The sequence below is a fragment of the Anomaloglossus baeobatrachus genome, chromosome 2, assembly GCF_048569485.1.
Source record: "Anomaloglossus baeobatrachus isolate aAnoBae1 chromosome 2, aAnoBae1.hap1, whole genome shotgun sequence".
In the NCBI taxonomy this organism is placed as follows: domain Eukaryota; kingdom Metazoa; phylum Chordata; class Amphibia; order Anura; family Aromobatidae; genus Anomaloglossus; species Anomaloglossus baeobatrachus.
The window spans coordinates 522,229,613-522,255,509 of record NC_134354.1 but is presented as its reverse complement, the minus strand read 5'-3'; the positions used below and the strand labels follow the sequence as shown (position 1 = coordinate 522,255,509).

The 25,897-nt window shown below is 51.7% G+C and overlaps 1 protein-coding gene across 2 annotated transcripts in view; it reads left to right on the top strand.

The window, feature by feature from the left end:
• BBX (BBX high mobility group box domain containing) overlaps positions 1–25,897 on the top strand; it is a 157,877-nt gene that overhangs the window by 117,926 nt on the left and 14,054 nt on the right. For both annotated transcript variants that reach the window (XM_075336579.1, XM_075336578.1), the window contains one exon: positions 11,197–11,388. In XM_075336579.1, the coding sequence (XP_075192694.1) occupies positions 11,197–11,388 (192 nt within the window). The remainder of the gene's footprint in view (positions 1–11,196; positions 11,389–25,897) is intronic.

The window sequence follows — 25,897 nt, the reverse complement described above, 5'->3', positions numbered from 1 at the left end:
GCTCCGGTGGCTGAACCCCCGGCTTGGGTAGAATCCTTCTCTAGGTCAATCTCCCAGTCTTTTGCCGACTCCATGGGACAGCTGTCCCGGACTTTGCTGACCATGCATCAGCCCCCTTCTCAGGGCGCCTCTGCTGCTAGGGCTCTCTCAGCGGAGCTCACAGAGGATTCTTCATCTGGTCCCAGACCCCGTCCTCCTAAAAGGAGACGCAGGGCTCCCTCTCCTTCCTCGTCCCGTGGCTCTGATTCACGAGCTGACTCGCAGGACGAGGAGGATGCCTTTACTGGGGGCTCGGACGCTACCTCCATGTGCCCCATTGATCTGTCCGAAAGTGACGCAGATGTTAGTGATTTGATTGCGTCCATTAATTCTGTACTGGACCTCAATCCGCCAGTATTAGAGGAGCAACCCTCTCTGGCAGAAAAGCACCAGTTTACCTTGCCTAAGAGGACAAGGAGTGTGTTCTTTAACCACTCCAGTTTTCAGGCCACTGTGACCAAGCCTAGGGCCTGTCCTGACAAACGCTTCCCAAAGCGTGGTTCTGATGACCGTTTTCCCTTTCCACCAGAGGTGGTCAAGGAGTGGGCTCATTCACCAAAGGTAGACCCTCCGGTGTCTAGACTCTCAGCCCGGACAGTTGTATCAGTGGCTGATGGCACCTCACTTAAGGATTCCACTGACCGCCAGGTTGACCTTCTGGCCAAATCTGTATATGAGGCGGAAGGGGCTTCGTTCTCCCCATCTTTTGCAGCAGTGTGGGCTCTCAAAGCCATCTCTGCTTCTCTAGAGGAGATGCATTCCCTCACCAGGGACTCTATGCCCGAAATGGTTGCCTTAACTTCCCAGGCTTCAGCCTTTTCATCCTATGCCATGTCTGCCATGCTGGAGGCTTCTCACCGCACTGCGGTGGCTTCGGCTAATTCCCTCGCTATCCGCAGGATCTTGTGGCTTCGAGAGTGGAAGGCAGACGCTTCTTCAAAGAAGTACCTTGCTGGGCTCCCATTTGCTGGGTCCAGGCTGTTCGGTGAACAACTGGATGAAATTATTAAGGAAGCTACTGGCGGGAAGAGTACTTCCATGCCACAAACTAAAACCAGGAAACCTGTCCAGGGCAGGAACCAGTCGAGGTTTCGTTCTTTTCGTTCCTCCAACTGGTCGTCCTCTAAGCCCTCGGCCTCGTCCACTAACTCAGCCAAGGGCCAAAAACCCAACTGGCGCACGAAGCCGCGTCCTCAGAAGACCGCAGGAGCTGCTGCCACTAAGGCAGCCTCCTCTTGACTATCTGGCCGCGCCAGCAACGTCCTTGGTCGGTGGCAGGCTCTCCCACTTTGGCGACGTGTGGTTTCAACACGTCTCTGATTAGTGGGTGGGGGATATCATCTCCCACGGCTACAGGATAGAATTCTCTTCCAGCCCGCCAAACAGATTTTTTCTGTCAACTCCCCCCTGCTCCAAGGCCGCCGCCTTCTCACAGGCCATGGCATCCTTGCAGGCCAACGGAGTAATTGTACCGTTTCCCGCCCGGGAACGGTTCAGAGGTTTCTACTCAAATCTCTTCCTAGTCCCCAAAAAGGACGGTTCCTTCCGGCCCATCCTGGATCTCAAGCTTCTCAACAAGCATGTTCAGGTGCGGCATTTTCGCATGGAGTCTCTGCGATCAGTCATTGCCTCAATGACCCAAGGAGATTTCCTGGCATCCATCGACATCAGAGATGCCTATCTGCATGTGCCAATTGCAGTTTCACACCAGCGTTGGCTAAGTTTTGCAATCGGAGAGGAACATTTCCAATTCGTGGCTCTCCCCTTCGGGTTAGCCACGGCCCCTCGAGTATTCACCAAGGTCATGGCAGCAGTGGTTGCGGTTCTGCACCTCCAGGGGTTGGCAGTGATTCCTTACCTGGACGACCTTCTAGTCAAGGCTTCATCCAGTGCAGACTGTCAGCGGAGTGTCTCGCTCACTCTCGCCACTCTAGTCCAATTCGGGTGGCTTGTCAATCTTCCCAAATCCACTCTGACTCTGACCCAGAAACTCACGTACCTAGGGATGCAATTCAAGACTCTGCCGGCACTTGTGAAGCTGCCCTTAGTCAAACAGCAGCCCCTCCATCTGGCGGTGTGCTCTTTGCTGAGGCCCCGCCGTCATTCCATCAGGCACCTAATGCAGGTGCTGGGTCAGATGGTGGCGTCAATGGAAGCGGTTCCCTTTGCCCAGTTCCATCTGCGTCCTCTGCAGCTGGACATTCTCCGCTGTTGGGACAAGCGGACTTCCTCCTTGCACAGGTTAGTGGCTCTGTCGCCACAGACCAGGGGCTCCCTTCAGTGGTGGCTTCGGCCCCTCTCTCTGTCTCAGGGACGCTCCTTCCTGGCCCCGTCCCGGGTGATCCTCACCACAGATGCCAGTCTATCCGGCTGGGGAGCAGTATGTCTCCACCACAGAGCGCAGGGCACTTGGACTCCGTCCGAATCAGCCCTCTCGATCAATGTGCTGGAAATCAGAGCTGTGATTCTAGCTCTCTTAGCCTTTCACCACCTGTTGGCGGGCAAGCACATTCGAGTCCAGTCAGACAACGCGACAGCAGTTGCCTACATCAATCACCAGGGCGGGACACGCAGCTGCCTGGCAATGTTGGAGGTTCAACGCATCCTTCAGTGGACGGAGGACTCCAAGTCCTCCATATCCGCAGTCCACATCCCAGGCGTGGAAAACTGGGAGGCAGATTATCTCGGCCGTCAAACCGTGGACAGCGGCGAGTGGGCTCTGCATCCGGCAGTGTTTCGGTCAATCTGCCGCAAGTGGGGCACTCCGGAAGTGGATCTAATGGCATCCCGGCACAACAACAAGGTTCCAGTTTACGTGGCTCGCTCCCACGATCCTCAGGCCTTTGCAGCGGACGCGCTGGTTCAAGATTGGTCCCAGTTTCGTCTGTCTTACGTGTTTTCCCCCTCTAGCTCTCTTGCCCAGAGTCCTGCGCAAGATCAGAATGGAGGGCCGTCGGGTCATCCTCATTGCTCCAGACTGGCCCAGGCGAGCTTGGTACCCAGACCTGCTCCATCTGTCCGTAGAGGTGCCGTGGCATCTCCCGGACCGCCCAGACCTTCTCTCACAAGGTCCGTTTTTCCGCCAGAATTCTTTGGCTCTCAGATTGACGGCGTGGCTCTTGAGTCCTGGATCTTGACGACTTCTGGTATCCCTCCTGAAGTCATCTCCCCTATGACTCGGGCTCGGAAGTCTTCCTCGGCCAAAATCTATCACAGGACCTGGAGAATTTTCCTGTCCTGGTGTCGCTCTTCCGGCCATGCTCCTTGGCCTTTTTCCTTGCCGACCCTCCTGTCTTTTCTACAGTCCGGTCTGCAGCTAGGACTATCCCTCAATTCCCTCAAGGGACAGGTCTCGGCTCTCAGTGTTTTTCCAGCGGCGTATCGCCCGGCTGGCTCAGGTGCGCACCTTCATGCAGGGCGCATCTCACATCATTCCGCTTTACCGGCGGCCTTTGGATCCCTGGGACCTTTTAATCTGGTCCTCACGGCTTTGCAGAAACCCCCCTTTGAGCCTCTTAGGGAGGTTTCTTTGTCTCGTCTTTCACAGAAAGTGGTCTTTCTAGTGGCCATAACTTCCCTCAGGAGAGTCTCTGATTTGGCTGCGCTCTCTTCGGAGTCACCTTTTTTGTTTTTTCATCAAGACAAGGTGGTTCTCCGTCCGACTCCGGACTTTCTCCCTAAGGTGGTTTCTCCTTTCCACCTTAACCAGGACATTTCCCTGCCTTCCTTTTGTCCGGCTGCTGTTCATCGCTTTGAAAAAGCGTTGCATACTCTGGATCTGGTGCGGGCGCTCCGGATCTATGTGTCTCGCACCGCTCTTCTTAGGCGGTGCACCTCTCTTTTTGTGCTGACCACAGGTCGGCGTAAGGGCCTCTCGGCTTCTAAGCCGACCTTAGCTCGTTGGATTAGGTCGGCCATTTCCGATGCCTACCAGTGTACTCAAGTGCCTCCCCCGCCGGGGATCAAGGCACACTCGACCAGAGCTGTCGGTGCCTCTTGGGCTTTCAGGCACCAGGCTACGGCTCAGCAGGTCTGTCAGACTGCCACTTGGACTAGTCTGCATACCTTTTCGAAGCACTACCAAGTGCATGCTCATGCTTCGGCAGATGCGAGCTTGGGCAGACGCATCCTTCAGGCGGCTGTCGCCCATTTGTGAAGTTAGGTTTCGCCTACTTCTCAGTTTTTCTGTTTATTCCCACCCATGGACTGCTTTGAGACGTCCCAATGTCTGGGTCTCCCATAGGAACGATAAAGAAAAAGAGAATTTTGTTTACTTACCGTAAATTCTTTTTCTTATAGTTCCGTATTGGGAGACCCAGCACCCTCCCTGTTGCCTGTTGGCAGTTTCTTGTTCCGCGTGTTATCACCGGCTGTTGTTGTAGACAGAGGCTCCGGTTGTTCCGGTTCTTGCTCTATCTCTACTTGTGGGTGGCTATTCTCCTTCAGCTTTTGCACTAAACTGGCTATATTTGGTTATCCAGGGGGTGTATATGCTCAGAGGGAGGAGCTACACTTTTTAGTGTAGTACTTTGTGTGTCCTCCGGAGGCAGAAGCTATACACCCAATGTCTGGGTCTCCCAATACGGAACTATAAGAAAAAAAAAGAATTTACGGTAAGTAAACAAAATTCTCTTTTTCTTTATCGTTCCTTTGGGAGACCCAGACCATGGGTGTTTAGCTTCTGCCTCCGGAGGACACACAAAGTACTACACTTAAAAGTGTAGCTCCTCCCTCTGAGCTTATACACCACCTGGTGAGCAGACCCAGCCAGTTTATCGCTTTATGTTCAGGAGGCATACATCCACACATGCATTCTCATATGATTTTTTCCTTTTTGGAACGAGATTGAAGAAGTGCGGGTCCACGTCTGGACCCCCGGCATGTCCCTTCTCACCCCACTGTGTCGGCGGTGTTGTAAGGTTGATTTCCAAGACTGGAGCCTTACATGCCGTGCTCCTTCACCATCCCTCCTGGGCTCTGGCTTGAAGTGGGAGCCAGCACGGTCTCCATGCCTGGCAGGAGACTGGTCTCCATCCGCAGCCCTTCAGGACCCTGCTGGACCGGAGCACTCATCCCCAGGGACCTGGCCCTGCGTCTCAGCAGCTAAGTACCTGAGACGTTTATATATTGGGGGTCCCTGTGCTTTATTGTTTGGGGAGAGTGTGCTTACTGTATTTATTGGCATTTCCGGCGGGTTCTCTAGCTGTCGCCCGAGAACCGCGCCGATGATGCCTGCGCGTCGGCCTCGCCGCTCAAATTTAGGCCCCGGCTTTGCCGGAGGCCTAGTTTCTGTTCACTGCCCTCGCATGTCACTCATGCAGAGGGACAGGCTCGGCTCCTCCTGGCGGCCGTTCTGCACAGGGGAGGGACACTCCCCACTGCTGTGCGTGTCTCCTCCCCTGTAGGTCTCTATGGCCCTCCAGATCCCGCTCTCCAAGCCAAGTCCCGCCCCCTCTCTTCGCTCCGGCGGCCATTTTCTCAGACAGAGTTCACTCGGCGCTGGTCTGCACTCTGCATCCCTGCTGAGGTGCTGTGCTTAGGGGTCCGGGCTTCGGGATCTGGAGGGAACACAACACCGCTCCAGCGGTCTGGTAAGAGGAGATGCAGGGTTTCCTCTCCCTCCTCCTCCCGCGGCTCTGATTCAAGAGCTGACTCGCAGGATGAGGAGGATGCCTTTACAGGGGGCTCGGAGGCTAACTCCATGTACCCCATTGATCTGTCCGAGGGTGACTCAGATCTTAGTGACTTGATTGCTTCCATTAATTCTGTACTGGATCTCAATCCGCCAGTATCAGAGGAGAAACCCTCTCTGGCAGAAAAGCACCAGTTTACCTCGCCTAAGAGAGCAAAGAGTGTGTTCTTTAACCACTCCAGTTTTCAGGCCGCTGTGACCAAGCCTAGGGCCTGTCCTGACAAACGCTTCCCAAAGCGTGGTTCTGATGACCGTTTTCCCTTTCCACCTGAGGTGGTCAAGGAGTGGGCTCATTCCCCAAAGGTAGACCCTCCGGTGTCTAGGCTCTCAGCCCGGACCGTTGTGTCGGTGGCTGATGGCACCTCCCTTAAGGATTCCACTGACCATCAGATTGACCTTCTGTCCAAATCCGTGTATGAAGCGGCGGGGGCCGCGTTTTCCCCGACTTTTGCAGCAGTGTGGGCTCTCAAAGCCATCTCTACTTCTCTAGAGGAGATGCATTCCCTCACCAGGGAATCTATGCCCGAAATGGTTGCCTTAACTTCTCAAGCTTCAGCTTTTTCATCTTATGCCATGTCTGCCATGCTGGAGGCTTCTCACCGCACTGCGGTGGCTTCGGCTAATTCCCTCGTTATCCGCAGGATCTTGTGGCTTCGAGAGTGGAAGGCAGATGCTTCTTCTAAGAAGTACCTTGCTGGGCTCCCTTTTGCTGGGTCCTGGCTGTTCGGAGAACAGCTGGATGAAATTATTAAGGTAGCTACTGGCGGGAAGAGTACTTCCATGCCACAAACCAAAACCAGGAAACCTGCCCAGGGTAGGAATCAGTCGAGGTTTCGCTCCTTTCGTTCCTCCAACTGGTCGTCCTCTAAGCCCTCGGCCTCGTCCGTTAACTCAGCCAAGGACCAGAAATCCAACTGGCGCCCAAAAGCGCGTCCACAGAAGACCGCAGGAGGTGCTGCCACTAAGGCAGCCTCCTCGTGACTCTCTGCCCGCTCCGGCGACGTCCTTAGTCGGTGACAGGCTCTCCCACTTTGGCGACGCTTGGTTTCAACACGTCTCCGATCAGTGGGTGAGAGATATCATCTCCCACGGCTACAGGATAGAATTCTCTTCCAGCCCGCCAAACAGATTTTTTCTCTCAACTCCCCCTTGTTCCAAGGCCGCCGCCTTCTCACAGGCCGTGGCAGCCTTGCAGGCCAACGGAGTAATTGTACCAGTTCCCGCCCGGGAACGGTTCAGAGGTTTCTACTCAAATCTCTTTTTAGTTCCCAAAAAGGACGGTACCTTCCGGCCCATCCTGGATCTCAAGCTTCTCAACAAGCATGTTCAGGTGCGGCACTTTCGCATGGAGTCTCTGCGATCAGTCATTGCCTCAATGACCCAAGGGGATGGCATCCATCGACATCAGAGATGCCTATCTGCATGTGCCAATTGCAGTTTCACACCAGCGTTGGCTACGTTTTGCAATAGGAGAAGATCATTTCCAATTCGTGGCTCTCCCCTTCGGGTTAGCCACGGCCCCTCGGGTATTCACCAAGGTCATGGCAGCAGTGATTGCGTTTCTGCACCTCCAGGGGTTGGCAGTGATTCCTTACCTGGACGACCTTCTAGTCAAGGCTTCATCCAGCGCAGACTTCAGCGGAGTGTCTCGTTCACTCTCGCCACTCTAGCCCAATTCGGGTGGCTTGTCAATCTTCCCAAATCCACTCTGACTCCGACCTAGAGTCTCACGTACCTAGGGATGCAGTTCGAGACTTTGCCGGCACTTGTGAGTTTGCCCTTAATCAAACAGCAGTCACTCCATCTAGCGGTGCGTTCTCTGCTGAGGCCCCGCCGTTATACCCTCAGGCGTCTGATACAGGTGCTGGGTCAAATGGTGGCGTCCATGGAGGCTGTTCCCTTTGCCCAGTTCCATCTGCGCCCCCTGCAGCTGGACATTCTCCGCTGTTGGGACAAGCGGCCTTCCTCATTACACAGGTTAGTGGCTCTGTCGCCACGGACCAGGAGCTCTCTTTGGTGGTGGCTTCGGCCCCTCTCCCTGTCCCAAGGGCGCTCCTTCCTGGCCCCGTCCTGGGTGATTCTCACCACGGATGCCAGTCTATCCGGCTGGGGAGCGGTATGTCTCCACCACAGAGCGCAGGGCACTTGGACTCCGTCCGAGTCAGCCCTTTCAATCAATGTGCTGGAAACCAGAGCCGTGCTTCTAGCTCTCCTAGCTTTTCACCACCTGTTGGCGGGCAGGCACATTCGAGTCCAGTCAGACAACGCGACAGCGGTTGCCTACATCAATCACCAAGGCGGGACACGCAGCCGCCTGACAATGATGGAGGTACAACGCATCCTTCAATGGGCGGAGGACTTCAATTCCACCATATCCGCAGTCCACATCCCAGGCGTGGAAAACTGGGAGGCAGATTATCTCAGCCGTCAAACCGTGGACGGTGGCGAGTGGTCCCTTTTCGGTCAATCTGCCGCAAATGGGGCACTCCGGACGTGGACCTAATGGCATCCCGTCACAACAACAAAGTTCCTGTTTACGTGGCTCGCTCCCACGATCCTCAGGCCTTCGCCGCGGACGCTCTGGTTCAAGACTGGTCCCAGTTTCGTCTGTCCTACATGTTTCCCCCTCTAGCTCTCTTGCCCAGAGTCCTGCGCAAGATCAGAATGGAGGGCTGTCGAGTCATCCTCATTGCACCGGACTGGCCCAGGCGAGCTTGGTATCCAGACCTGCTCCTTCTGTCCGTAGAGATGCCGTGGCATCTCCCGGACCGTCCAGACCTACTCTCGCAAGGTCCGTTTTTCCGCCCGAATTCTGCGGCTCTCAAATTGATGGCGTGGTTCTTAAGTCCTGGATTTTGACGGCTTCTGGTATCCCTCCTGAAGTCATCTCCACTATGACTCGGGCCCGTAAGTCTTCCTCCGCTAAGATCTATCACAGGACTTGGAAAATTTTCCTGTCCTGGTGTCGCTCTACCGACCATCCTCCTTGGCCATTCTCCTTGCCGACCCTTCTGTCTTTTCTACAGTCCGGTCTGCAGCTAGGACTGTCCCTCAACTCTCTCAAGGGACAAGTCTCAGCTCTGTCAGTTCTGTTCCAGCGGCGTCTCGCTCGGCTGGCTCAGGTCCGCACCTTCATGCAAGGCGCGTCTCACATCATTCCGCCTTACCGGCGGCCCTTGGATCCCTGGGACCTTAACTTGGTTCTCACGGTTTTGCAGAATCCCCCTTTTGAGCCTCTTAGGGAGGTTTCTTTGTATCGTCTTTCTCAGAAGGTGGCCTTTCTGGTGGCCATAACTTCCCTCAGGAGAGTCTCTGATTTGGCTGCTCTCTCTTCGGAGTCACCTTTTTTAGTTTTTCATCAAGACAAGGTGGTTCTCCGTCCGACTCCGGACTTTCTTCCTAAGGTGGTCTCTCCTTTCCACCTTAACCAGGACATTACCTACCTTCCTTCTGTCCGGCTCCTGTTCATCGCTTTGAAAAAGCGCTGCATACTCTGGATCTGGTGCGTGCTCTCCGGATTTATGTGTCTCGCACCGAAGCGCTTAGGCGGTGCACCTCTCTTTTTGTGCTAACCACAGGTCGGCGCAAGGGCCTCCCTGCTTCTAAGCCGACCTTAGCCCGTTGGATTAGATCGACCATTTCGGACGCCTACCAGAGTACTCAGGTGCCTCTTCCGCCGGGGATCAAGGCACATTCGACCAGAGCTGTCGGTGCCTCTTGGGCTTTCAGGCACCAGGCTAAGGCTCAACAAGTCTGTCAGGCTGCCACTTGGACTAGCCTGCATACCTTCTCGAAGCACTTCCTAGTGCATGCTCATGCATCGGCAGATGCGAGCTTGGGCAGACGCATCCTTCAGGCGGCTGTCGCCCATTTGTGAAGTTAGGTTCTGCCTACTTCTTAGTTTTTCTGTTTATTCCCACCCAGGGACTGCTTTGGAACGTCCCATGGTCTGGGTCTCCCAAAGGAACGATAAAGAAAAAGAGAATTTTGTTTACTTACCGTAAATTCTTTTTCTTATAGTTCCGTATTGGGAGACCCAGCACCCTCCCTGTTGCCTGTTGGCAATTTCTTGTTCCGCGTGTTATCACCGGCTGTTGTCGTGGACAGTGTCTCTGGTTGTTCCGGCTCTTGCTCTGTTCTACTTGTGGGTGGCTATTCTCCTTCAGCTTTTGCACTAAGGGTCTGCTCACCAGGGGGTGTATAAGCTCAGAGGGAGGAGCTACACTTTTAAGTGTAGTACTTTGTGTGTCCTCCGGAGGCAGAAGCTAAACACCCATGGTCTGGGTCTCCCAATATGGAACTATAAGAAAAAGAATTTACGGTAAGTAAACAAAATTCTCTTTTTTGACCAGGGGTGCCCAAACCTTTACATGCCACTGTAACTAATTCAAGACCTTGTACTGTATGCAGTGATGTGCTTCCAACGTTTTCACTAGTCCAAGATGTTACCTACATCTTTAAGTAGCAGCTGAGCCATCTTAGGGGCACTTTGCACACTACGACATCGCAGGTGCGATGTCGGTGGGATCAAATCGAAAGTGACGCATATCCGGCATCGCTCTCGACATCGTAGTGTGTAAATCCTTTATGATACGATTAACGAGCACAAAAGCGTCGTAATCGTATCAATCATTGGTGTAGTGTCGGTAATTTCCATTAATTGGGAAATACTGATGTTGTTCCTCGTTCCTGCGGCAGCACACATCGCTGTGTGTGAAGCCGCAGGAGCGAGGAACATCTCCTACCTGCGGCTCACGCCGGCTATGCAGAGGGAAGGAGGTGGGCGGGATGTTTAAGTCACGCTCATCTCTGCCCCTCCGCTTCTATTGGCCGCCTGCCGTGTGACGTCGCTATGACGCTGCACGACCCGCCCCCTTAATAAGGAGGCGGTTCGCCGGCCAGAGCGACGTCGCAGGGCAGGTGAGTGCATGCGAAGCTGCCGTAGCGATAATGTTCGCCATGATATCGCAGATGCGACCGGGGCGGGGACTATCGCGCACGGCATCGCAGCATCGGCTTGCGATGTCGTAGTGTGCAAAGTGCCCCTTAGTCTTGTCATCCAATTGCAGCATTCACAACCAAGAACCGCAGAAAATAAATACATTGATCACATAATTGTCACACTGGCAATAATAATATTGTTTTATGTATATCTGTTGTATAATCCTGGGTTTGCTGGCTGGTTACATTTCCTCCTCCGTCTTACTGACCGATTGTATGGAGTTGTAGGGTTTTTCCGTTCCTCCATCTAAAGAGAACACGATGCTCCATTTCATCAGAACTGTGCGTTAGTTTTGCTTTCTATATATAGCCTCTGAGAGCAATTATTTCATTTGTAGTCTTTTACTAGAGATTAAACTACTTATTTTTTATTTATTTACGGTCGGTTAGTTGAGCTTTATGAACGTTAGTCACTGTTTATTTTATTTTTAAGTTAATATGTATATTTTTTAATTTTGGTTTAGCCATAGCAGAAGACAAAAACACCACCGATGATGCACTGAGGAGCAATTCCAATCCTGTCCCTGCCATCCCAGAGCCTACAGGAACACAGGAACCTCTCGTGGGAAGTCAGAAGAGGAAAGCAAGAAAAACTAAAATAACACATCTGGTTAGATCTCTGGACACTCAGTCTTCTTCATTAGCCCCAGCTTTGGGTGAGAAACACTTTTTTTTTTTTTTTTTTGTTTGTTGTTTTTGTGTTATAGCTATTATAATATCTAGCTGCATGACTTTTGTAATGTTCATTTAAGTACCTAAATTTTATACTTTTACACGTCTTTGATAGTCTGACGCTGCATATTTGCAGTTCACACAGAACCTGGGATTCAAGCTTGTGTATGCCCTTTGGTTTCTTTACTTGTTTTTCTCTGTGCAGCCATAGTACACTGTAGTAACTACAGTACATTCCTCTATAACAGATTGCATAATATTGACCTGCTGAGTTTCTAAGTACAGTGCCTTGAAAAAATATTCATACCCCTTGAACTTTTCTACCTTATTTCACGTTACAACCACAAACTTAAGTGTATTTTATTTCAAATGTATGTGATATACCAACACAAAGTAAAGTATTTATGAAGTGTAAAATAAATGATACATGGTTTGCTACATATTTTGAAAATATAAATCTGAAAATTTATGATATGCGTTTGTATTCAGCCCCCTGTAGTCTGATACCACTAAATATAATCCTTACTGACCGATTGCGATTGATTTAAGTCACCTAATTACTGAATTTAGTCCACTTTTGAGTAATTTATTCTCAGGATAACTACAGTTCTTCTGTGAAGGCCTCTGAGGTTTGTTTAAGAACATTAGGGATCAAACGGCATCATGAAATCAAGGCATTCACCAGAGAAGTCAGGGATAAAGTTGTGGACAAGAGTAAAGCGTGGTTAGGTTATACAGTTGAAACCAGAAGTTTACATACACTATCTAAAAAGACACCTATGCATGTTTCTCTATCGCTTCATTGGGGGACACAGGAAACCATGGTGTATGCTGCTGGGACTAGGAGGCTGACACTATGCAAATAAGAAAGTTGGCTCCTCCCACATAGTATACACCCACTGACCGGAGCTGAGGAGATCAGTTTTTGCTTAGTGTCCGAGGAGGTTGGACACGCAGGGGCTGCTCTCAGCCCCTCAGGTTTGTATTGTTGTGTTTTATTAATGTTTTCCCTTTTGTTTTTCAGACACAGCTCGTCGGGCGACAGGGTGTAATCGCTCACCCTGCTCTCCCACATAGAGACCGGTCGCACAGAAGTGGGGTCCGTCCGCCACTACTGTTGTCTTCCGTGTCTGTCTGGCAGTGTACGCGGCCCCTCCAACACAGAAGAGTGTTCGAGGTGCATCCGCAGTGAGAAAAAGGCGACGTCGCTGATAAAGGCGGAGGGTCCTGCCCCCTCCCCAAACTTTCTCGCTCCCGAGCCTGATTGTGGGGTAGGAGGACGAAGACCGTACCTAGGATGGAGAGGTACCCTTCCGGTCTCCCCTCGACTATGCCCGGGACGACTGTCGAGATGTCTTCGCTCGCCTTCCAGGATGGATCCAGGATCACCTCAGGACAAGCCGGGACCTCAAGATAAGTACCCTGCACTCCCCCCTCCTTCTTCCCCGTCCCGGGTTATGGGGGGAGGGGTCCCGTGTATAGAAACCCCACAGCCCCTTCTCCACTTGGGTCAGGGGGTCCTATATCTCCCTTAGAGCCCCCACCACAGGCCCCTCTGTAGCTTGCTCCTCCCTGTAGCATGGCCTCCCTGCGCTCCCCCGATCGGCCCCCCCTGCTGTGGCGTCCACTACCAGGCGTCCCCTCCGGCGGCCTACCTTTAAAATTTAGCCCCCGGCTCCATTGCGGCCCGGCGTCCCCTCCGGCGGCCTACTTTTAAAATTTAGCCCCCGGCTCCATTGCGGCCCCCTCAGTGTCTGCGCGCCCTCCAGGCCACGCCCCCAGCCGGAATTCTGTCCGCGCGCGCTGGCTTTTTAAATCTCCCGCCTCTATTTTCCCTCGCGCGGTCTCAGTCCTCTTCCCGGCGTCTGACGTCATTTCCTGGCGCCAATCCCCGGCGCGCGTCATCCCTGCACCTCCACTGACCTAGGCCCTTCCCACCGGGTAAGCGGCACTGCCGCCGCGAGGCCCGATACTCTCCGCCCGGGTAGGTCGACTCCGCAGCCGCCACAGGACCCGAGCCTCCGACCGGGTAAGCGCTGCTAACGCCGCCGACACTCCTGTGCCTCCGCCCGGGTAAGCGCTGCTAGCGCCGCCACCAGGCCCGATCCACCGACCGGGTAAGCGCTCCTAGCGCCGCTGCGACCCTCCCTTACCAGGAAATCAGTGCCACCACCGCCGCAAGTTTGCGGCACAGCGCCCACCCGCAGACAGTGTTGGCCCCAGCGCACCCTCACTGCTCCCCAGATTTCAGTGTCAGTCAGCGCTTCTTTGCAGGAATCAGTGTGCCACAATCTGAACTCCCCACCAGGTATCAAGCTGTCATCTCTCTCAGGGCTCATTCTCTAGGGTACTGTTGTCTCTGAACATGCAGGCCCATTCACTGTGGTGCTGTTTGTGAGGAAGCAGGCCCATTCACTATGGTACTGTTTGTGAAGGGGCAGGCCCATTCACTATGGTACTGCTTTGTGAAAAAGCTGTATGTCGCACAATTTTATTGTCTCCTGTTTTTGTGATGTACACTCAGACATTCTCCTCACATCTTACCTAGCACAGATGTGCTCCTGAATTCTGGGCGTTCACTGTCAGTTGGCCATTCTGTCTCCCAGGTATTATACGCCTGTAGCATTAATTACTGATCCTATGTTTTCAGCTGTATTATACGCCTGTGGCACTAATTACGGACGTCACTACAGCATTCTAAATCTTACCCAGAGTATCGTTCTTGCGCCCGGTTATCCGTCACGTTACGGATAGATTATGGTGCTCTACCCAGCAGTCAGAAGCTCATATCTCGCTACGCACGTTGATTACCCGGCGGTCCATGACATGGCCTTTTCCGTGAACGCTCCAGTGTCTCTGTGAACCTGTCCACTATCCAGTGTGCCAATGTCTGCGTCAAGCCTGTGTGCTCCAATACACAGGTGCTTTGGGGATCCTGCCCGCTATTCCGTGGGCCAGCGTTTCTACATGCATTTGTTTACTCTGGTGTACCAGGGTTTTCATAGGCCCTTACACTACTCAGTGTAACAGTGTTTCTATGCGCACCTGTCTACACCACTGTAACAGTGTTGTGTGAACCTTCCCACTGTTTAGGGTGTCAGGTCCCTACTTGCACCTGTCAGTTTCAGTGTGCTAAAGGTTTTTCTATCAACCCGTCCACCATCCAGATTGAAAGTTCCGTAGACCTGTCCACTTGCTTGTGTGCCAGTGTCTCTATATGTCGGTCCATCTCCCAGGGTGCCAGTATCCTCTATCCAGTGTTTCTCTATCCACCTACCCACCATCCGGTGTGCTAGTATTTCCAAAACGTACCCTCTATATTGTGTGCCAGCGTTTCTATATGCCCCTGTCTACTACAGTGTGAGAGTGATTTGATGAGCCTGCCCACTAGCCTATGGGCCAGCACTTATCAGAACCAGAAGCCGAATACAGCAACAGGCTTGAGTGCCTTGTTCAGCTTTTCCACTCATCTTGACCCAGGCGAGAGCTCCATCCAACACTGCTCCATGATGCGGCACGCTAGCAGCTGTCACATTCAGTGCCAGTACTCAAGATCGATGATCCTGCCCGCTATCCAATGGGCTAGCGTTTCTCCAGACCAGAGGCTGGATACCGTAACAGGTATGTGTTGCTCTGCTCACGACCCAGTGAGTCAAACAGACTACCTCACCTAGCGGGTCATGTATCTCCTGCATCTTCGACTAAGGCGAGGACTGTGGTCTCCATGGACCCCTAACGCGGTACGGCAGCATCTGTCATTAGGTTGCTTCCCAGTGACCCGAGGTTTTCTCCTACTTCAAACCACTCATCCGGGTAAGCAGAAGGTAAGCCATGGTCCTCCGACCAGTGCATTGTCTTCTTTTTTTCTGCAGCAGTTATTTTCTCACTTCTCAACGATCTGCAGCCATCTCCTACCTCACACCATACGTGTATCAAGATCTTGAGGTAAGGTAACACTCGACCATCCGACTGGAGGGTCGTGTGATTTACTCCCTGCAGCAACCACGGACCCCAGGACTCCGCACAGCAGCAGCTCTCATTTAGTCGCTTCCCAGTGACCCGGGACCTCCTTCTACCTCGCACCATTCACCTAAGGTAGCCACGAGGTAAGGCTTTTCTCTCTGACCATACGTTAACCGCGCCGTTTTTTTTTTTTTTTTTTGAGGCAGCAGTCATTTTGTTTCTCAAATGAGGTAAGCAGGCTACGGCTCTGTCTCCTAACCGGTATGTTGTCTGCTTGACTTCCTGCCACCCTCCTCGAGTGGTTCATAGTACTTCTAGTATCCGCCTATTGTTTGGCCTAGACCAGCCTTTGCCGCGCCCTTTACTAGGATTCCGGCCAGGTACTGCAGATGTTTAAATCCATAGGTCCTTACTTACATTCTCTTTTCCAGATAGAGATCAGATGTTCTCAGTCCCTTCACAGATGACAGATGAAGTTAAGAACCGGACACAGGATCGTCTAGCAAGTATCGATGCCACGGAGGACCAGTTTCACCAACGGACTTCTGGTATCCTGACGGCCCAGTCATTGGGCTATCATTTCCGGACCAGCTGTAGGTTCTAAGCATCGTCTTCTGGCCATTTTCCGCAACAGAATTCTTCAGAGAGCCCTGAATGCTCAGGCCACTGGGTGTTTCCACCTGAGCACTCAGCACTACAGCGAGTGGTCCCCATCTGATCTGCCAGTCTTCGCTAACACCTAGACAGGACCTGCTTCAGTTTCAGGCCAAGAGGGGTCTGCCTCCCTTTCCCTTTCTTGTTGCCATCCTAGATGGCTCGTGGAGATATGCTAGATCTCTTCGAATTCCCTGCCATACAGAATTCCATGATTGCTCTCCACCGCTTGGGCTCAGACGCTCGTGGATTCATGCACTCTCAAGCAGAGTCTCTGCCAGACCATTTAACCTCTCCTATTCTCGGTCATTTCTTCCCCTTCGTGATCACTTCTGGTTGCGACGTGATAACGCGTTTCCACGTCACTCTTCCGTTTTCCTTGCCTCCTTCCCAGGATAGGCGTCACTCCTCTGGTCAGCTAGTGCTTAGGGTCAGTGTCATAGTCCAAGCCTTTCCTTGCGAACCCCTTGGAAGAGTTTTTTCTTTCTCCCATCCCAGGTCGTACATCCCAGGTCTTGTGCCTATTTTCAGGCACAGGAGCATCCCCCCCATAGGGGGTTCTCCTTCCAGTATTCCACTTCAGTGGTCATCTAGTACCCGAATCCGGAGTTCGAGTTTTCCTAGTCACGTCATTGTAGATGCCCGGACTCTCTTCTCCTGTATGTCATGTGAAAGTGGAGGTTGGTTATTGGATTTCCCTCGGCTCCTTAACCTTCTCTTTTTGTCTCCGGACTTCGCTAGTTTTTTTCTGGACTTCTTTACACAGGGGAATTATCTCCCGTATTTTTTTCCCGCCTGCAGGCTGTTCCGTCCACTAGGGTCAGATCACTTTCCTCGGTCCTGTAGAATCAACAGGTAAAGTCCCCCTACGGCGGAGTTCCCTTACCCTCTCCTCGAGTAACTCGTCTCTTCTCTCAGCCCAACTCCCCTGCACACTTTCAGGCAGTTGGTGTTTCCCTTTTAGTCATTCTACGGCAGTAAAGAGCCAAGGCTCGGTGGGCCTCCGCTTACCTGGCACCTACCCCTACTAGGTGCCTTAGCTCTTCTTCCATTCTCAAAGGTAGTACCAGGGTCAGGTCAGGTTTTTGTTTTTTCTCTTGTCTTGACCTATTGCTGTCAGTCGCCTTAGCTTCCTAGGTGCAGATTTCAGAGGATGCAACTTTTTCCCCTAATCATTCTAATCCCCGCACATGCGGTTTATACTAGATTTAAGTACTCTCTAGTACTCTTAACTCTTCCCCCTATACCTCGGCTCCTGCCCTGTAGGTATTCCTTACGGTGTCTAGGGCCAGGTTCCAGTCACAGAATCTCGTCTCTGCTAACCCTGTTTTCGGGTCTTTCTCTTCCCACCCTTGGGGACTGCTTTAGGACGTCCCATGGTTTCCTGTGTTCCCCAATGAAGCAATAGAGAAAAGTAGATTTTGGGTACTCACCGTAAAATCTCTTTCTCGGAGCCTTCATTGGGGGACACAGCACCCGCCCTTTTCTAAGACTTCAATGGTTCCGGAATGTTCTGGATTTCAAGCTTTTCCTCGTACTGCTTTTACACAAACTGATCTCCTCAGCTCCGGTCAGTGGGTGTATACTATGTGGGAGGAGCCAACTTTCTTATTTGCATAGTGTCAGCCTCCTAGTCCCAGCAGCATACACCATGGTTTCCTGTGTCCCCCAATGAAGTCTCCGAGAAAGAGATTTTACGGTGAGTACCCAAAATCTACTTTTTCCTCACTATCTGACATGAAATCAGAATAAACCATTCCCGTTTTAGATCACTAGTATTACCAAAATTATTTATATTTGCCAAATGCCAGGAATAATGAGAGAGAGAATGTTTTAAGGCATTTTTATTACTTTCTGCAAAGTCAAAAGTTTACATACATTTCATTTAGTATTTGGTACCATTAAACTTAAACTGTATGACTTGGGTCAAACGTTTTGGATATCCTTCCACAAGCTTCTCACAATAGTTGGTAAGAATGTGGGTCCATTCCTCCTAACAAAACTGGTGTAACTGAGCCATGTTTGTAAATCGCCTTGCTCGCACCTGCTTTTTCAGCTTTGCCCATACATTTTGAGTAGGATTAAGATCAGGTCTTTGTGATGGCCACTCCAAAACATTGACTTTGTTATCCTTAAGCCACTTTTTGACAGTATGATTTGGGTCATTGTCCATTTGGAAGACCAATTTCCGACCAAGCTGTAAGTTCCTGGCTGATGTCTTGATATGTTGCTTCAGTATTGCTATATTATCTTCTTTCCTCATGATGCTGTCTTTTTTGTGAAGTGCACCAGTCCCTCCTACAGCAAAATAACCCCACACCATGGTGGTGCCACCCCCTTATTTCATATTTGGGATGGTGTTCTTAGGCTGCAAAGCTTATCCCTTTCTCCTCCAAACATAACAATGGTCTTTATGGCCAAACAGTTCAATTTTAGTTTCTTCAGACCACAGGACATGTCTCCAAAAATTAAGGTCTTTGTTCCAGTGTGCATTTGCAAACATTAATCTAGCTTTTTTATGTTTCTTTTGGAGAAATGCTTCCTCCTGGCAGAGTGGCCTTTCTGCCCATGTTGATACACTACTTGTTTCACTATGGATACTTGTTTCACTATGGATAATGACACAATCTTACCAGCTTCCGCCAGCATCTTCACAAGGTCTTTTTACTTTTTGTTCTTGGGTTGATATGCACATGTCTGACCAAAGCACGTTCACCTCTGCTACACACAACCCGTCTCTTTCGTGAGCGGTAAGATGACTGGACATTCCGATCTTGTTTTATAATGTAAAACAGCCAAGCAATTGGTATAAACCGTAGTGTAGTGACAGGTAAAATATAACTTTTATTAACTAATAATTAAAATATTTTCCACACAACATATACGATTGTAAAACCAACCTAAAAATATGATGGGAGCAAGTGTAAAGCTCCCACTATTACCAAAGAGGACAAAAATGGTAAGATTCCCTCACCGTGCATGAAAATATTGGAGGTCACAAGAATTAAACAGTTGTCACACCAATGTGTACACCAAGATATATTTCACATTAACCTATAGTGTTCAGAATATCACCAAAACCATTGGTTAAACATCACTGCGGTAAATAAAGCAAAAAGGTGTTGTCAAATAGAGGAGGGGGCAGAAACAACAGCCTCACAGTACCCCTCAAATGGCAACTATCTGACCTTATACGTTGTTAGATCTCCCAACGCGTTTCTTAATTCACTTAGTCATCAGGTGACTGTGGTCAAGAAACCCAAGGCTTCAGTATAATACGGACTTCCAGCATGGTGTGTCCGGGCATGGCATAGTGCGTGGCGCTATACCATGCTGCAAGTCCGTATTATACTGAAGCCTTGGGTTTCTTGACCACAGTCACCTGATGACTAAGTGAATTAAGAAACGCGTTGGAAGGTCTAAGAACGTATAAGGTCAGATAGTTGCCATTTGAGGGGTACTGTGAGGCTGTTGTTTCTGCCCCCTCCTTTATTGGACAACACCTTTTTGCTTTATTTACCGCAGTGATGTTTAACCATTGGTTTCTTCAGCGCTCTATTGGGAGACCCAGACGATTGGGGTATAGCTACTGCCCTCCGGAGGCCACACAAAGCACTACACTAAAAAGTGCAAGGCCCCTCCCCTTCTGGCTATACCCCCCCGTGGTATCACGGGTTCTCCAGTTTTCAAGCTTTGTGCGAAGGAGGTCAGACATCCATGCATAGCTCCACAGATTTTAGTCAGCAGTAGCTGCTGACTATTTCGGATGGAAGAAAAGAGGGCCCATATAGGGCCCCCAGCATGCTCCCTTCTCACCCGTTGATGGTGTTGTAAGGTTGAGGTACCTATTGCTGGTACGGAGGCTGGAGCCCACATGCTGCTTTCCTTCCACATCCCCCTGGGGGGCTCTGAGGAAGTGGGATCCTGCCGGCCTCAAAGCTCTGACGCCGGGCTCCATCCACAGACCCATTTGAACCTGCTGGATACGGAGCTGGAGTACCGTTCAGGGACATGGCCCTGCACCATTACAGGTACTCTGTGTCCCCGTACACACAGGCACAGCACACTCCAGACTTGCTGGGTGTGCTAGTGCGCCGGGGACAGTAAAGGGTTACAGTCACTGCAGCTTTGCTGAGTGACTTTGTGTATTGGGAACTACCGCGCCGGACGCTCCGGGAGCGGCGGCGCGGCTGGGACTTGTAGTTCGCCGGGGACTGGGCGCCGACCGCGCTTTTACGGCGGCGGCGCTTATAAATCCAGTCCCCGGCTTCTGCGGCCTAGTGCCGCTTCGTTCCCGCCCCCTCCCTGTCACTCAGGGAAGGGGACAGACGCTGAGCAATCAGCAGCGCCGAGGGCTGGAGCCTTATTTACATGCTCCAGCCCTCTCACTGCACACTGTCGGACGCCGGATTCCCGCTCTGACTTGGGGCACGCCCACGGCCCGCCCCTCCTCACACGAGCTGGGGAAGACGCCGGCAGCCATTACTAGTCCGAGCTCGGACTTTCGGCAACCAGGCAGGACGGTGGCGACCATACACCCGCTTATAGGCGGGCGGTAAGCGGCACACACATAGTGCTGATCCCCATATATACTGCAGTGTGTACATGTGTATTTTAACTGCATAGGTCGCTATATGCCCGTTTGGAGAGCGACACATCAGCAGCAGGAAAGCAGGTGTGCTAAGGCACAGGCTTTCTAGGCTGCTTGTATTGCACGTACTGAAGTGTTCATTGGTGTTTATGCTTGTATGCTATACACTGCACTGTACGGTCACTAGTCTTAGCTATATTCTCCTGGAATGGCTAGACTACAGCAGCAGAAAACCAAGGGTGCGGGGGCACAGGTTTTTTTCTATGCTGCTTGTATTGCATGGGCTGCAGTGTGCATTTGTACTTGTGCTTGTATGCTATACATTGCACTGTATGGTCACTCTTCTGGGCTATATTCCCCTAGATGACTAGTCTACAGCAGCAGAAGAGCAGAGGTGCCAGGGCACAGGCTTCTATGCTGCTTGTATTTCTTGTGCTGCAGTGTTCATTTGTACTTTATGCTTGTATGCTATACATTGCACTGTACGGTCACCAATCTTGGCTATATACTTCTAGATGGCTAGTCGGCAGCGGCAAAAAAGCAACACAGATTTTCAGTGCTGTTTTTACTACATGGGATGCTGTTCATGACACCGTCCCATTGTGTGCATGCTCCCCTGTAGCACTTCGTCTGCCGGGGTCTCTAACACTTCGTCTGCCGGGGTCTCTACTAGTCGTGGCCAAAGAAACCACCTGTCATCCCTGTCCAAGGACAGGGACGGAGTTGCAGTTTCGACAGATATATTGTCATAAGATGGAGACTTGCAGTCCAGACAGGCCATGGGCAATCTTCCTGACCGACCTCATTTGGAACGGGGGGGGTCCCAGGAGGACTCTCTGTATGATAAGGCAGCTCTCCAGGACTTTGATCCTGACATCGCTATCAATCCGGATACACCGGATGGTAACGCCATACGGAATGATCCTATAGCGTCCATCAATGGAAGGTTGGATCTTTCTCCCTCAGCTCCCCCAGTGGAGGAGTCAGCTTCACAGCAGGAGAAGTCCCTTTTCAGTATCTCAAACGGATATTGAGTATTTTTCTGGCCACGCTGACTTCAGAGAAGCAGTCCAGAAACACCACGCTTACCAGATAAGCGTCTTCTCCAAACGTTTTTAAGATACACGTTATCCCTTTTCCCCTGACGTGGTCAAGCGCTGGACCCAGGGTCCAAAGGTGGATTCTCCAATCTCCAGGCTTGCGTCTAGAGCCATAGTTGCACTGGAGATGGGGCTTCACTTAAAGATGCCATTCACAGACAGATGGACTCTGGTTGAAATCTGTCTAGGAGGCTATCGGCGTGTCAGTTGCTCCGGCATTCACAGCCGTATAGGCAATCTAACCTTTTCAGCTGTTCTTGCGCAGCTGGCCTTGAGCATATGTACATCTGTACCGCAGAGGCGTCCGTAACTCCGCAATGTCTGCACTGCGACTTACCCTATTAATGCTGTCCTAAAAGTACAGTCGAGGTTTCGGTCCTTCCCAAGCTCGGGCAGGTCCCAATTGTCCTCGTGCAAAAGGGCTACAAAACCTCAGACGGGCTCAGATTCCGGCCGGGCTCAATCACGCCCAAGGAAGGCAGCCGGAGGAACCGCTACCAAGGCGGTCTCCTCATGACTCTCAGCTCTCTCTCTCTCTCCGCATCCGCGGTTGATGGCAGACTCCCCCGCCTTTGGCGACATTTAGCTGCCACAGGTCACAGACCGGTGGGTGACGGACATTGTGCTCACGTGCACAGGACAGTGTTCTGTTCTCGTCCTCCGACTCCATTCTTCAGAACGGCCCCACCTCCCCACCGAGCAGATGCCCTGCTGCAGGCGGTGGACGCTCTAAGAGCAGAAGGAGTGGTGATCCCTGTCCCCCCTCAGGTACGAGGGCGAGGGTTTGTACTCCAATCTCTTTGTGGCTCCAAAAAAGGACGGCTCCTTCCGTCCTGTTCTGGACCTAAAACTGCTCAATAAGCATGCGAACGCCAGGCGGTTCCGGATGGAATCCCTCCGATCCGTCATTACCTCAATGTCTCGAGGAGACTTCCTTGCCTCAACAGACATCAAAGATGCCTTTCTCCACGTGCCAATTGCTACGGAGCACCAACGTTTTCTACGTTTTGTGATAGGAGACGACCATCTTCAGTTCGTAGCTCTGCCATTCGGTCTGGTGACAGCCCCACGGGTGTTCACCAAGGTCATGGCAGCAGTGGTAGCAGTCTTGCACTCTCAGGGACACCCGGTGATCCCTTACTTGGACGATCTACTCGTCAAAGCACCCTCCCTCGAGGCATGACAACGCAGCCTGAATGTTACGCTGGAGACTCTCCAGACTTTCGGGTGGATCATCAATTTGGCAAGGTCAAATCGGTCACCGACTCAATCACTAACGTATCTCGGCATGGAGTTCACACTCTATCAGCGATAGTGAAGCTTCCGCTGAACAAGCAGCGTTCACTGCAAACAGAGGTGCAGTCTCTCCTTCAAGGCCAGTCGCACCCCTTAAGGCGCCTCATGCACTTCCTAGGGAAGATGGTGGCAGCCATGGAGGCAGTTCCCTTTGCGCAGTTTCATCTGCGCCAACTGCAAGGGGACATTCTCCGCCAATGGGACGGGCAGTCAACCTCCCTGGACAGGAAAGTCTCCCTTTCCCAGACGGCCAAGGACTCTCTGCAATGGTGGCGTATTTTCACCTCATTGTCACAGTGAAGATCCTTCCTACCCCCATCCTGGGCAGTGGTCACGACAGATACGAGTCTGTCAGGGTGGGGAGCAGTTTGTCTCCGCCACAGGGCTCAGGGGACGTGGACTCAGCAGGAGTCCACCTTTCAGATCAATGTTCTGGAAATCGGGGCAGGGTATCTTACCCTACTAGCTTTCCAGCAGTGGCTAGAAAGAGAGCAGATCCGAATCCAGTCGGACAACTCCACAGCGGTGGCATACATCAACCACCAAGGAGGGACGCGCAGTCGGCAAGCCTTCCAGGAAGTCCGGCGAATCCTCATGTGGGTGGAGGACACAGCATCCACCATATCCGCAGTTCACATCCCGGGCGTAGAAAACTGGGAAGCAGACTTCCTCAGTCGCCAGGGTATGGACGCAGGGGAATGGTCCCTTCACCCGGACGTGTTTCAGGGAATCTGTCGCCGCTGGGGGGTGCCGGACGTCGACCTAATGGCGTCTCGGCACAACAACAAGGTCCCGGCATTTATGGCACGATCGCGCGATCACAGAGCTCTGGCGGCAGACGCCTTAGTGCAAGATTGGTCGCAGTTCCGGCTCACATATGTGTTTCCACCTCTGGCACTCTTGCCCAGAGTACTGCGCAAAAAATCAGATCCGATTGCAGCCGCGTCATACTCGTCGCCCCAGACTGGCCGAGGAGATCGTGGTACCCGGATCTGTGGCATCTCACGGTCGGCCGACCGTGGTCACTACCAGGCTGGCCAGACTTACTGTCCCAAGGGCCGTTTTTTCCATCGGAATTCTGCGGCCCTGAACCTGACTGTGTGGCCATTGAGTCCTGGATCCTAGCGTCTTCAGGATTATCCCAAGGGGTCGTTGCCACCATGAAACAGGCTAGGAAGTCCACCTCTGCTAAGATCTACCACAGAACGTGGAAGATTTTCTTAACCTGGTGCTCGGCTCAGGGAGTGTCTCCCTGGCCATTTGCATTGCCTACTTTTCTTTCCTTCCTGCAATCGGGGTTAGAAAAGGGCTTGTCGCTCGGCTTCCTTGAGGGGGAAGTCTCGGCACTATCCGTGTTTTTTCAGAAGCGTCTAGCACGTCTTTCTAAGGTGCGCACGTTCCTACAGGGGGTCTGTCATATCGTACCCCCGTACAAGCGGCCGTTAGATCCATGGGATCTCAACAGGGTATTAGTTGCTCTCCAGACGCCGCCTTTCGAGCCTCTGAAGGAAGTTTCCTTTCTCGCCTGTCACAGAAGGTGGCGTTTCTCGTTGCGATCACATCGCTTCGGCGAGTGTCTGAGCTGGCAGCTCTGTCATCCAAGGCTCCCTTCCTGGTGTTCCACCAGGACAAGGTAGTGCTGCGCCCCATTCCGGAGTTTCTCCTTAAGGTCGTATCCTCGTTTCATCTTAATCAGGATATATCCTTGCCTTCTTTTTGTCCTCATCCGGTTCACCGGTATGAAAAGGACTTACGTTTGTTAGATCTGGTGAGAGCACTCAGACTCTACATTTCCCGCACGGCGCCCATGCGCCGTTCCGATGCACTTTTTGTCCTTGTCGCTGGTCCGCGCAAGGGGTTGCAGGCTTCTAAAGCCACCCTGGCTCGATGGATCAAAGAACCAATTCTAGAGGCCTACCGTTCTGCGGGGCTTCCGGTTCCTTCAGGGCTAAAAGCCCACTCAACCAGAGCCGTGGGTGCGTCCTGGGCATTACGACACCAGGCTTCGGCTCAACAAGTGTACCAGGCAGCTACCTGGTCCAGTCTGCACACTTTCACCAAGCATTATCAGGTGCATACCTATGCTTCGGCGGATGCCAGCTTAGGTAGAAGAGTCCTGCAGGCGGCAGTGACACCCCCGTAGGGGAGGGCTGTTTTGCAGCCCTAACATGAGGTATTTCTTTACCCACCCAGGGACAGCTTTTGGACGTCCCAATCGTCTGGGTCTCCCAATAGAGCGCTGAAGAAGAAGGGAATTTTGTTACTTACCGTAAATTCCTTTTCTTCTAGCTCTTATTGGGAGACCCAGCACCCGCCCTGTTGTCCTTCGGGATGTTTTTGTTGTTTGCGGGTACACATGTTGTTCATGTTGAACGGTTTTTCAGTTCTCCGATGTTACTCGGAGTTAATTTGTTTAAACCAGTTATTGGCTTTCCTCCTTCTTGCTTTGGCACTAAAACTGGAGAACCCGTGATACCACGGGGGGGTATAGCCAGAAGGGGAGGGGCCTTGCACTTTTTAGTGTAGTGCTTTGTGTGGCCTCCGGAGGGCAGTAGCTATACCCCAATCGTCTGGGTCTCCCAATAAGAGCTAGAAGAAAAGGAATTTACGGTAAGTAACAAAATTCCCTTCTTTGGTGATATTCTGAACACTGTAGGTTAATGTGAAATATATCTTGGTGTACACATTGGTGTGACAACTGTTTAATTCTTGTCACCTACAATATTTTCATGCACGGTGAGGGACTCTCTCACCGTTTTTGTCCTGTTTGGTAATAGTGGTAGCTTTACACTTGCTCCAATCATATTTTTAGGTTGGTTTTACAACCGTATATGTTGTGTGGAAAATATTTTAATTATTAGTTAATAAAAGTTATATTTTAACTGTCAC